The 11,987-nt window shown below is 43.7% G+C and overlaps 1 protein-coding gene across 4 annotated transcripts in view; it reads right to left on the reverse strand.

The window, feature by feature from the left end:
• Positions 1–10,844, reverse strand: part of METTL16 (methyltransferase 16, RNA N6-adenosine) — a 193,340-nt gene extending 182,496 nt beyond the window's left edge. Inside the window, exons 1-2 of one of the 4 annotated variants that reach the window (XM_073616698.1) lie at positions 10,664–10,844; positions 6,858–6,992 (exon numbers count right to left, since the gene is read on the reverse strand). In XM_073616698.1, the coding sequence (XP_073472799.1) occupies positions 6,858–6,985 (128 nt within the window). In that variant the 5' untranslated portion in view covers positions 6,986–6,992; positions 10,664–10,844. The other 3 variants (XM_073616702.1, XM_073616699.1, XM_073616700.1) reach the window with 3 other exon arrangements.
• Between the last annotated feature and the right edge of the window lie 1,143 nt (positions 10,845–11,987).

Raw genomic sequence — 11,987 nt, forward strand, 5'->3', positions numbered from 1 at the left:
TCACCCTTCGCACCCGCCACAATTCCCTAACAGGTAACCCCCAAAAAATCCTGCAGGAATTTAGACACCGCCTCACTAAACTTTATTCGGAACAGGATCACCTTTCAACCCAAGGCCTAGATACCTTCCTTAAGAATTTAACATTACCATCCTTGTCTGAAACTCATACATCCCTGATGGACCGTGATATACAGGTCTCAGAAGTACTCCAATGTATCAAGGAGTTGAAAGTGGGCAAGAAGCCGGGCCCTGCCGGCTTCACGGCACTTTATTACCGGAAAATGGCAGATATCATTGCTCCACATTTAACTAAAATGTATAATTCAGTCAAGGATGGTTGTCACTTTACACCTAACCAATTGACCGCCAACATAGTCATGATACCCAAGCCAGATAAGGACCATTCGTCATGGGCTAACTTTCGGCCCATATCACTCATCAACATCGACATGAAAATTTTAACAAAGATCCTGGCCACCCGCCTCAACTCCTTCCTTCCACGTCTAATAAAAAAAGAACAAGTGGGATTTGTCCCACGTAGACAGGCAGGGGACGCAATAAGACGTCTTCTCCAAATACAACATATTGTTCATAACAGACACATTGAAACTATGTTCTTATCTTTGGATATCAATAAGGCTTTTGATACACTGTCCTGGTCTTACCTGATTCAAACGTTGAAGCACTTTGGTTTTGGCACATCATTTATGAGCTGGATCTCAGCTATCTATAACTCTCCTCAAGCCAAGGTGAAGTACTACGGGTTTGAATCCTACATCTTCCCAATTAAAAGGGGAACTCGCCAGGGGTGCCAGCTCTCTCCATTGTTATTCATTTTGGCATTGGAACCCCTAGCGGAAGCCATTAGATCTCACCCTGATATAACTGGCGTGGAGATAGCGGGAACCCCGCATAAACTGTCTATGTTCGCGGATGACATTTTATTGACTATCACCAAACCAAGAATCACACTCCCTAACCTGCTAACTCTTCTGGAAACCTTTGCCACCTTTTCGGGCCTCTCGGTCAATCCCGCTAAATCCAAAGCAATGTCAATAAACCTCTCCCCATCTGAATTAGATTCCCTACAGTCACACTTTTCTTTTCAATGGCTGAATTCTCTACCCTATCTTGGTATTCGACTCACCCCAACATACTCAGGTTTATTCCAAGCCAATTTCCCCCCATTATTTAGAAATCTCACTAAAATGCTCTCCTCATGGTCCGCTCTCCCGTTATCCTGGTTCGGCAGGATAACAACTATCCGCATGTCCTACCTCCCAAAATTACTGTATTACTTCAGGGTTCTCCCGGTACAGGTCCCCTCCCATATTCTCCGTATTCATCAGCGCAAGATTATGCAGTTTATTTGGGGCTTTAAGAAACCCAGGATTAATAAGCAGGTATTATTTGCTTGAAAAATTAATGGAGGTTTATCTGTACCCAACCTACAAGCTTATTACATAGCTGCAGCCATAGCGCCATTATCTCATCTCCATGAAAAAACTCAGATACCGTTATGGGCCGCTATGGATATGGTAGACTCTCACCCAATACCCTTGGCTTCTCTTCCATGGCTCCCTCGAGAACATCGCCCTAGTGCTATGGGCCCCTGTCTGGCCCATTCACTAAGGTTGTGGGATTCTGTCAAATACTCTGCAGGTTTAATCTCCCTGCATCTCCCCCTACTCTCCCTCCTGCACTGCCCATTGTTTCCACCAGGACAAGATAATCCGCAACAGTTTCGATGGTGGACTGAGCAAGGCTTTGTGGATGTCCACTCTATGCTTTCTCCAACTAGGATCACAACATTTGCGGCTTTACGCTCCTCACATGATATCCCCCTAAGGGAGCATTTTAGATATATGCAAATACGACATTTTCTACTAACCCTGATAAGATCTGATGACCCCCCTTATACTCTAACCCACTTTGAACATCTTTGTAGATCACGACCCCAGTCCCCAGGTCTGATTTCATTAATTTACGCAGCCATTATCAATTCGACAAAACCGCCCACTAGAAAATACCAACTTCATTGGGAAGCGGAGCTGGGTAAAAAACTTGACCAGGAGGACTGGCAGGCCATGACAATCTCATTATCCAAGTGCTCCAAGAATGTTTTGTTCTTGGAAAATGCTTACAAAATATTATATAGATGGTACTACATCCCTGCCAGAATAGCGAGGTTCATCCCATCATATTCCCCATTATGCTTTCGAGGTTGCACACAAGAGGGCACGATGGCACATATTTGGTGGAAGTGTCCTAAGGTATGCAGACTGTGGATCAGAGTGTATACACTTCTCCGAAATCTTTTCAATACTACTATAAAGAGGGACCCTTTTGAGGCCCTCTTGGGGAAACCAATCAATGAACTGTTGCGCCCAGAACGTCAGCTTGCATCCCATATACTTACTGCAACTAAATTAACTATTGCAAAATCATGGAAAACACCAGCCCTGAGTTTTGAAGCAGTTAAAAATCGCATTAATGATACCATGGTTAACGAAAAGCTGACAGCAATTTTATCAGATACCCATGACAAATTTCTCCGAATATGGCAACCATGGGTAAACTATGCTCACCCCTCCAGATTCGACTCGGCATTACTCTCCTTGTAATGTGATTGCAGGCACCCCATCCCGCGGATCTCTCCCCCCCTCCCCCCTCTCCCCCCCCCCCCCTACTTTTCTGCTCTTCCCACCTTTCTTTTTCCTCTATTTTTCCTCTGCTCCCCTTTTTTTTTTTCCTTTCTTTTCTTTTCTCTTACTCATTCGGTCAGCCAATGTTTTTCTTTTTTACTCCCATGTTCCATAATCATTTTTTGGAAATTTTGTTTTTTTTCTTTTTTCCATATATCTCTAAATCTGCAAGACTGCCCCTGAAGGGGATAAAGTATAGGCTGACAAATGCTTATGTACACCTTTCTTTTTTTCTTTTTCACCTCCAAAAGTGCTTTATGTAATATTACATGATTTTGTGATATGATGCCTGTTTTCATTTCCCATTATTCCTTGTTTTTTTCTGTATCAAGACCATGCAGACATGTATCTACATAATGCACAGTTATATGCTTCTCTCATTGTACTATTAAGGATTTTTCCTTTATGTTCAATAAAACCTTTTGTACAAGAAATCTTTGCAAATTTATTAAAAAAAAAAAAAATATGAAAAAAAAAGTATTCAGTCTTTGCCACAACACTCAAAATTTAGCTCAGGTGCATCCTCTTTCCACGAATCACCCTTAAGATGTTTCTACAACTTGAAGTCAACCTGTGGTTAAATTCAGTTGATTGCACAGGCCCACGCCTGTCTATATAAGGTCCCATTGTTAACAGTGCATGTCAGAGCACAAACCAACCATGAAGTCCAAGGAATGTAGACCTCCGAAACAGGATTGTATCGAGGCACAGATCTGGAGAAGGGTACAGAAAAATGTCTGCAGCATTGATGGTCTCAATGAGCACAGTGGCCTCCACTTTTCCTACAGCAGACCGCCCAGCCAAACTGCGAGATCGGGGGAGAAATGCCTTAGTCAGGGAGGTGACCAAGAACCTGATGGTCACTCTGGACAGAGCTCCAGCATTTCTCTGTGAAGAGAGAACCTTCCAAAAAAACAACCATCTCTGCAGCACTCCACCAATCAGGCCTGTATGGTAGAGTGTCCAGAGGGAAGCCACTCCTCAGTAAAAGGCACATGACAGGCCTCATGGAGTTTCCAAAAGGCACCAGAAGGGCTCTCAAACCACGACAAACAAAATTCTCTGGTCTAAATAAAGATTGAACTCTTTGGTCTAAAAGGCAAGTGTTATGTCTGGAGAAAACCAGGCACCGCTCATTACCTAGCCAATGCCATCCCTACAGTGAAGCATGGTGGTGGCAGCATCATGCTGTGGGGATGTTTTTTAGTGGCAGTAACTGGGAGACTATTCAGGATAAAGGGAAAGATAAATGCAGCAATGTACGGAGACATCCTTGATGAAAACCTGCTCCAGAGCACTCTGGGCCTCAGACTGGGGTAAAGGTTCATTTTCCGACATGACGACCCGAAGCACACAGCCAAGATAACAAAGAAGTGGCTACGGGACAACTCTGTGAATGTCCTTGAGTGACCCAGCCAGAGCCCAGACTCAAACCCGATTGAACATCTCTGGAGAGATTGGAAAATGGCTGTGCACCAACACACCCCATCCAACCTGATGGAGCTTGAGAGGTCCTGCAAAGAATGGGAGAAACTGACCAAAAATAAGTGTGCCAAGCTTGTTGCATCATACGCAAAAGACTTGAGGCTGTAATTGGTGCCAAAGGTGCTTCAACAAAGTATTGAGCAAAGGCTGTCAATACTTATATAAATGTGATTCTTTTCATTTTTCATTTTTAATAAATTTGCAAAGATTTCAAAACAAACTCCTTTCACGCTGTCATTATGGGGTATTGTTTGTAGAATTTTGAGGAAAATAATGAATTGAATCCATTTTAGATTAAGGGTGCAACATAATAAAATGTGGAAAAAGTGAAGCGCTGTGAATACTTTACCAGATGCGCTGTACATAAAAGCAGAATGCAATGATTTGCGAATCTCATAAAGCCATCTTTTATTCACATTAAAAGATAGAAAACCTATCAAATGCTACACCGTTTACCACGGTGTAGCATCCCCCTCTTCTTTTATTAACACTCTGTAAACATCTGGGAACTGAAGCCAGTTGTGAAGTTTTAGGAGAGGAATGTTGGCCTGATATAGGATTCTAACTGCTCTACAGTCTTGGGTCATTTGTCATATTTTTTGTTTCAAGATGTGCCAAATAATTTCAGTTGGTAAAAGGTCTGAACTGTAGGCAGGCCGGGTAAGCACCCCAACACTTCTACTATGAAGCTATACTGTTGTCATAGATGCAGCATGCGGTTTATTATTGTTCTGCTGAAATATGCAAAACCTTCCCTGAAAATGACATTACCTGGATGGGAACATATGCTGCTCTTCTAATATGCTGGATATATCTTTCAAAACTGATGGTCCCTTTCCAGATGAGCAGGCTGCCCATTCCATACGCACTAATGCACCCCCATACCATCGGAGATGCAGGCTTTTAAAACTGAGTGCTGATAACAAGCCAGAAGGTCCCTCTCCTCGTTAGTGCAGAGGACACAGCGCCCATGGTTGCCAGAAAAAACAAAATATTTTGATTCGTCTGACCACAGAACAGTTTTCCACTTTGCAGCAGATCATTTTAAATGAGCATGGCCCAGGGAATATGGCGGCATTTCTGGATCATATTCAGATATGGTTGCTTCTTTGCATGCTAGAGCTCTACCTTGCATTTTTGGATGACATGGTGAACTGTGTTTACAGACAGTGATTTTTGGATGTATTCCTGAGCCCATGCATTGATATCTACCACAAAATCATGGCTGTTTTAATGTGGTGCCACCTGAGTGCCCGAGCATCACGGACATTTAATACAGCGTTTTAGCCTGATGGGTTTAGGAGATTTGCAAATCATTGCAATATGTTTTTATGTAGATTTTACAAAGCCTCCCAACTTTTTTTGGAAATGGGGTTGTACATACACTACCGTTCAAAAGTTTGGGGTCACCCAAACAATTTTGTGTTTTCCATGAAAAGTCACACTTATTCACCACCATACGTTGTGAAATGAATAGAAAATAGAGTCAAGACATTGACAAGGTTAGAAATAATGATTTGTATTTGAAATAACATTGTTTTTACATCAAACTTTGCTTTCATCAAAGAATCCTCCTTTTGCAGCAATTACAGCATTGCACACCTTTGGCATCCGTCCACAACACTTTTTTCCAGTCTTCCTCTGTCCAATGTCTGTGTTCTTTTGCCCATCTTAATCTTTTTCTTTTATTGGCCAGTCTCAGATATGGCTTTTTCTTTGCCACTCTGCCCTGAAGCCCAAAATCCCGCAGCTGCCTCTTCACTGTAGATGTTGACACTGGTGTTTTGCGGGTACTATTTAATGAAGATGCCAGTTGGGGACCTGTGAGGCGTCTGTTTCTCAAACTAGAGACTCTAATGTTGCTTATCTTCTTGCTTAGTTGTGCAACGCGGCCTCCCACTTCTTTTTCTACTCTGGTTAGAGCCTGTTTGTGCTGTCCTCTGAAGGGAGTAGTACACACCGTTGTAGGAAATCTTCAATTTCTTTGCAATTTCTCGCATGGAATAGCCTTCATTTCTAAGAACAAGAATAGACTGTCGAGTTTCAGATGAAAGTTCTCTTTTTCTGGCCATTTTGAGCGTTTAATTGACCCCACAAATGTGATGCTCCAGAAACTCAATCTGCTCACAGGAAGGTCAGTTTTGTAGCTTCTGGAAGGAGCTAGACTGTTTTTAGATGTGTGAACATGATTGCACAAGGGTTTGCTAATCATCAATTAGCCTTCTGAGCCAATGAGCAAACACATTGTACCATTAGAACACTGGAGTGATAGTTGCTGGAAATGGGCCTCTATACACCTATGTAGATATTGCACCAAAAACTAGACATTTGCAGTTAGAATAGTCATTTACCACATTAGCAATGTATAGAGTATATTTGTTTAAAGTTAGGACTAGTTTAAAGTTAGCTTCATTTAAAAGTACAGTGCTTTTCCTTCAAAAATAAGGACATTTCAATGTGACCCCAAACTTTTGAACGGTAGTGTATATATTTTAAGATATTACCTGAGTATATGTTGCTAAGACAGACATGGCTGTCTGACAACTCTTTAGTAAATTAACCCAGAAGTTTAAAGAAGACTATTTAAATGTGTAGATGTGTAAAGCTAGCAGGAGCAGAGAGAGAGGTTCACATTATATTAAATGAATAGTAAAAAAAGTAATATACCTTACTCTTCCGGATAGGCTCACACTAACATGCTTCTTAAACTCCGGATACTTGGAAGCCAAGTGGGCAAAATTTGGAGGTTGGTCCTTATAACGGTTTCTTGGATGCATTGACTTATTAAGGGCCATTTCTTATCTGCAAAGTCAAAGAAAATCAGTTATAGGTAATTCTTACCTTGAAATAAAAGGAAACTATAATGGCAGATTAAAAAACATAAAATAGAAACTGCGCTGATGTTATCAATGTAAATACAAACAGCTGCTGACAATGTAGCCTTAGGCCTTATGTACACGGGACGCTGAGGCAAAGTCTTCTGAACAAATTTTTTTGACACCTTGAAACCTGCGTTTAAAACGCTAGTTTAGCCGCGTTTGCATGCCACGTTTAGCCTTGTTTGCGTCTAGAAGCGTTTATTCACACTACCTCATTTAAGACCCTCCCCAAACTCAAAAAACATTATAGTTAACTATTTCAGCCATTTTGACCAGAGTGAGTAGCAGCAGCAGAGAGAGCAGTTGTCTACTTGTACGTGCTTTTTTTTTTTTTGCAATGGATCCCATAATGAGCATATGTGAGGAAATGCTCCTGACGTTGCTCTTGACGAGGCTAGAATGACGTAGAAAATTGCGTGAGAGGTCCAGAGTCAGCGTTCGTCACTATTGAACCCATCCTTTGATTGCGCAGCAATGTATGGACTATATATGGCTATATATGGTCTACGAATCATCGTAAGTAATTAAAACATTTTATAACTATATTTTTTTTATGTTTTTTCATTGTTTTCCATCATATTTTTGTCTTTTCAGGTCTAAAAATATAGGGCACCTTTAAAAACGCTTATAGACGAAAAACGTGTCTAAACGCGGGTAACCGCGTTTGGCATCTGAAACATGGAAATCTTCTGCATCTGAACCCATTTTTTGGCTTCCAAAGAAATGCTGTTAAACGCAACTGCAAAAAAAACGGCAATAAACGAGACCGTGTACATGGTCACATAGGATAACATTGAATGAGATAACAGGGGCAGTTGAAAAAAGCGTCCAACTGCCTCTGAACGCACGTTTAACAGCGTCCCGAGTACATGGGGCCTTAATGTACACGGGACGTTTAAAAACTTCCTTTTTGTCGTGTTTACATGCCACGTTTGCGTTTAGAAGCGTTGTAAATGAAACACAGCTAAATGCAAGTTACCGCATTTACAAGCTGTTAGAGGCATTTGGCATTTTAAATGCCTCTGAACATCTGTCCCGAATGCATTTTTTTTGCTTTCCAAAAAATGTTTCTAAACTCAACTGCCTAGAAACGACTATAAATGACCCTGTGTACATGTACTGATAAGAGAACATAGAGGAGAGTTCAGGGGCTGCTGAAAAAACGCCCAACTGCTCCTAAACGTCCGTTTTACCAGCAGCAGTGTACATGAGGCCTAAATAGAAAGACAACACTATATAGCAGTATATAACATGGATGTTGCCACGCTAGTACACTGAAAATAAATGCTAAATAAAGAAGTTCATATAAAAAGTGCAAAGAGGTTAATGTTTGTGAAAACTTTAAAGTCCAAAATATATGCCCTGGCAACAAATGCCACGTTAACATTATCCGTGGCGTTTGCCGCCAAGTCACATAATTTGGATTTGAACATTCTCACAAAAATGAACCTGTTTGCACGTTTTATATGGACTTCTTTAGTTAGCATCTATTTTCACTGTTCTAGCGTGGCAGCATACATGTTATATAATGGCAGATAAGTTAACTTTGAAGAGCTGCTAGCGAGCTGACTGACTATGAAGTTAATAGGGATTTCTGTTAGCTCTACACGCCTGCGCTGGCTAGCAACCCTACTTTGAGGTGGTGCCCGAGTGCACTTTGTGAGTACTTGTAGTCAAGGGCAGAGTGTGTGTGTGTGCGTGTCTCTCATATTAGACTACCATACTTGCTAACTGTCCTGGGATTTAGACCTTTGTCCGGTCTTACCGTTTCCCGTGAAATGCCCCGGAAATCGTTTATTTTTCTCCCCCCCTTTTTTTTTTTTTTTTTTCTTCCCCACCGCCGCTAGAGGTCATCCGCACTGGTCAATTCTGTCTCCGTCGCCATTTTACAGAAGACAGGCTGGAACATTTCTATTGGCAGCCGCTTTCTTGCTACCCAGGCTCCGCCTCTTGGTTCTGTAAATGGCACGGAGACAAACAAAGCATCCTGAGCAGCGCCGAGGCCTCATGGAGAGTCCTGGCCCGATGGGGTGGGGGGGGTCTGTACTGATTGGGGGGATGGTTTGTCCTGCGGGGGGTCAGTGCTGATGGAGGAGGGGGTGGTTTATTCTGAGGGGGGTCTATACTGATCTAGGTGGGTCTGGACTGAGGGGGGGGGATCTATACTGATGGAGGTGGGTCTGCAGTGAGACCCACGGACCTCCCCCATGCACCTTCCGCCATATGATATGTTGTCACTATAGAACATAAGATGTGCGCTGATTGCACACAGCACTGCAGGCTGCCCAGTCCTCGTCTCACTGACACCAACGAGTCTCCCATGTAACCAGCAAACTACAAACCACTCACAGGGTTAACACCGATCTCTCTTCTCTCGCTGGGACTGCACTGTGTCCCCCACGTCTAGAGACCGCATTGTGTCCCCTATGTCTAGAGACCGCATTGTGTCCCCTATGTCTAGAGACCGCATTGTGTCCCCTATGTCTAGAGACCGCATTGTGTCCCCTATGTCTAGAGACCGCATTGTGCCCCCTATGTCTAGAGACCGCATTGTGTCCCCTATGTCCCCCGCGTCTAGGGACCGCATTGTGTCCCCTATGTCCCCCGCGTCTAGGGACCGCATTGTGTCCCCTATGTCCACCGCGTCTAGGGACCGCATTGTGTCCCCTATGTCCCCCACGTCTAGGGACTGCATTGTGTCCCCTATGTCCCCCACGTCTAGGGACCGCGCACTGTGTCCCCCACGTCTAGGGACCGTGCACTGTGTCCCCCACATCACCCATGTCTAGGGACTGCACTGTGACCCCCATGTCTAGGGACTGCACTGTGTCCCCCATGTCTAGAGACTTTACTGTATGCACTGTGTCCCCTATGTCACCCATGTCTAGGGACCGCACTGTGTCCCCTATGTCACCCAAGTCTAGGGACTGCATCGTGTCCCCTATGTCTGGAGACTGCACTGTGTCCCCTATGTCTAGAGACTACTGTATGCACCGTGTCCCCTATGTCACCCATGTCTAGGAACTGCACCGTGTCACCCATGCCTAGGGACTGCACTGTGTCCCCTATTTTCCCCTGCCTAGGGACTGCACTGTGTCCCCCATGCCTAGGGACTGCACTGTGTCCCCCATGTCTAGAGACTTTACTATATGCACTGTGTCCCCTATGTCACCCATGTCTAGGGACCGCACTGTGTCCCCTATGTCACCCATGTCTGGAGACTGCACTGTGTCCCCCATGTCTAGGGACTGCACTGTGTCCCCCATGTCTAGGGACTGCACTGTGTCCCCTATGTCTAGAGACTTTACTGTATGCACCGTGTTCCCTATATCACCCATGTCTAGGGACCGCACTGTGTCACCCACTTCTAGGGACTGCACTGTGTCACCCACGTTTAGGGACCGCACTGTGTCCCCTAGGTCACCCATGTCTAGGGACCGCACTGTGTCCCCCATACACCTCCCGCCTATGATATGTTGTCACTATAGAACATAAGATGTGCGCTGATTGCACACAGCACTGCAGGCTGCCCAGTCCTCGTCTCACTGACACCAACGAGTCTCCCATGTAACCAGCAGACTACAAACCACTCACATGGTTAACGCCGATCTCTCTTCTCTCGCTCCTGCACTCCAGTCCCCACGTGCTCCAACTTCTGTCAATCACGTAACGTGGTCCGGGGACGGGGTGCTGTAGGGGGCAAATGATCTATAGAGTGTAGCAAGCGTTGCATCATCCAAGCAGTGAAATTAGAAGGGTTGTTTACATGTGATCAGACTGTACAGTGCTCGGCTCCTGGTACTGCATTGTCATGACTCGTCTAGAAGTAGGGAAATGGGACAGATCTAGCTCAGGCTGCCACCTGACAGTATAATAAGCCAGTGTTTCTCAACTCCAGTCCTCAAGGTGCCCCAACAGGTCATGTTTTTTTTAGGATTTTCCTCAGATGAAACTGCTGTGGTAATTACTAAGGCAGTGAAACAGATCAAATCACCTGTGCAAAATAATGGAGAGCCTGAAAACATGACCTGTTGGGGACTGGAGTTGAGAAATACTGATACAGTATAAGCAATGTACAGCTCCTGTATAGATGGAGGTAATCTGGAGCGCTCATATCTGGAGATCCTCTGGCTGACACAAGGCAGTGACTACTGACTTCTCTAGTAAGAACTATCCAATGAAAAGAAGCCTTCTACACACTTGCACACATTTTTACTTCTCTACTGTCATGTCTGTTAGCCCAACTCCAGCCCAAATCTTTCTTTTGGTCTGGGTGGAGTGGGGAAGGGTTGGAACCTCTGTGGCCTTTCACTTCTGTCCTCGTTATTTCTTGATCTGTTGTCACAAGGATAAGACTTCCTACATACAGGCATAGTACTATTAGGATTATGAAGCTTGTGCAAACAAATACAACTACAATGATTAGTACATATTTATATGGCTCAGTGGAGCGTTGTAGACAATGATTACCATTTATTTCCCTATATATTGCTACTGTTCATAGCCGTCTGCCACATGCTCTCCGGCCCCTTAAAAGTACAATGGACAGACCCACAGACAAACTGTTGCTGTCAATCCATCTGCAGTATCTTGACCCTTTAAATTTGCTGCTTTGATCAACCGCATACAGTCCCGGGTAGAAGTTGCCTCACAAAACCTATTGATTTTAAGTTGTTTTTTAAATCTCTGTTGATTAACATACTGTCATCAATTATAGTTTTATTTTCTGATTGTCCTGTATACAATATGATGAACTCAATCATGTACTAATAATTGTAGTTGTATTTATTTGCATAAGCTTCATAATCCTAATAATGGTTTATACATAGTTGCCAACAGTCCCAATTTTCCCGGGACAATCCCGATTTTGGGACCCACGTCCCGATTGTTTTCCCGGGATTTTGGTTTTGTCCCGAGA

This window comes from Aquarana catesbeiana, linkage group LG02, assembly GCF_042186555.1.
Source record: "Aquarana catesbeiana isolate 2022-GZ linkage group LG02, ASM4218655v1, whole genome shotgun sequence".
Taxonomy (NCBI): domain Eukaryota; kingdom Metazoa; phylum Chordata; class Amphibia; order Anura; family Ranidae; genus Aquarana; species Aquarana catesbeiana.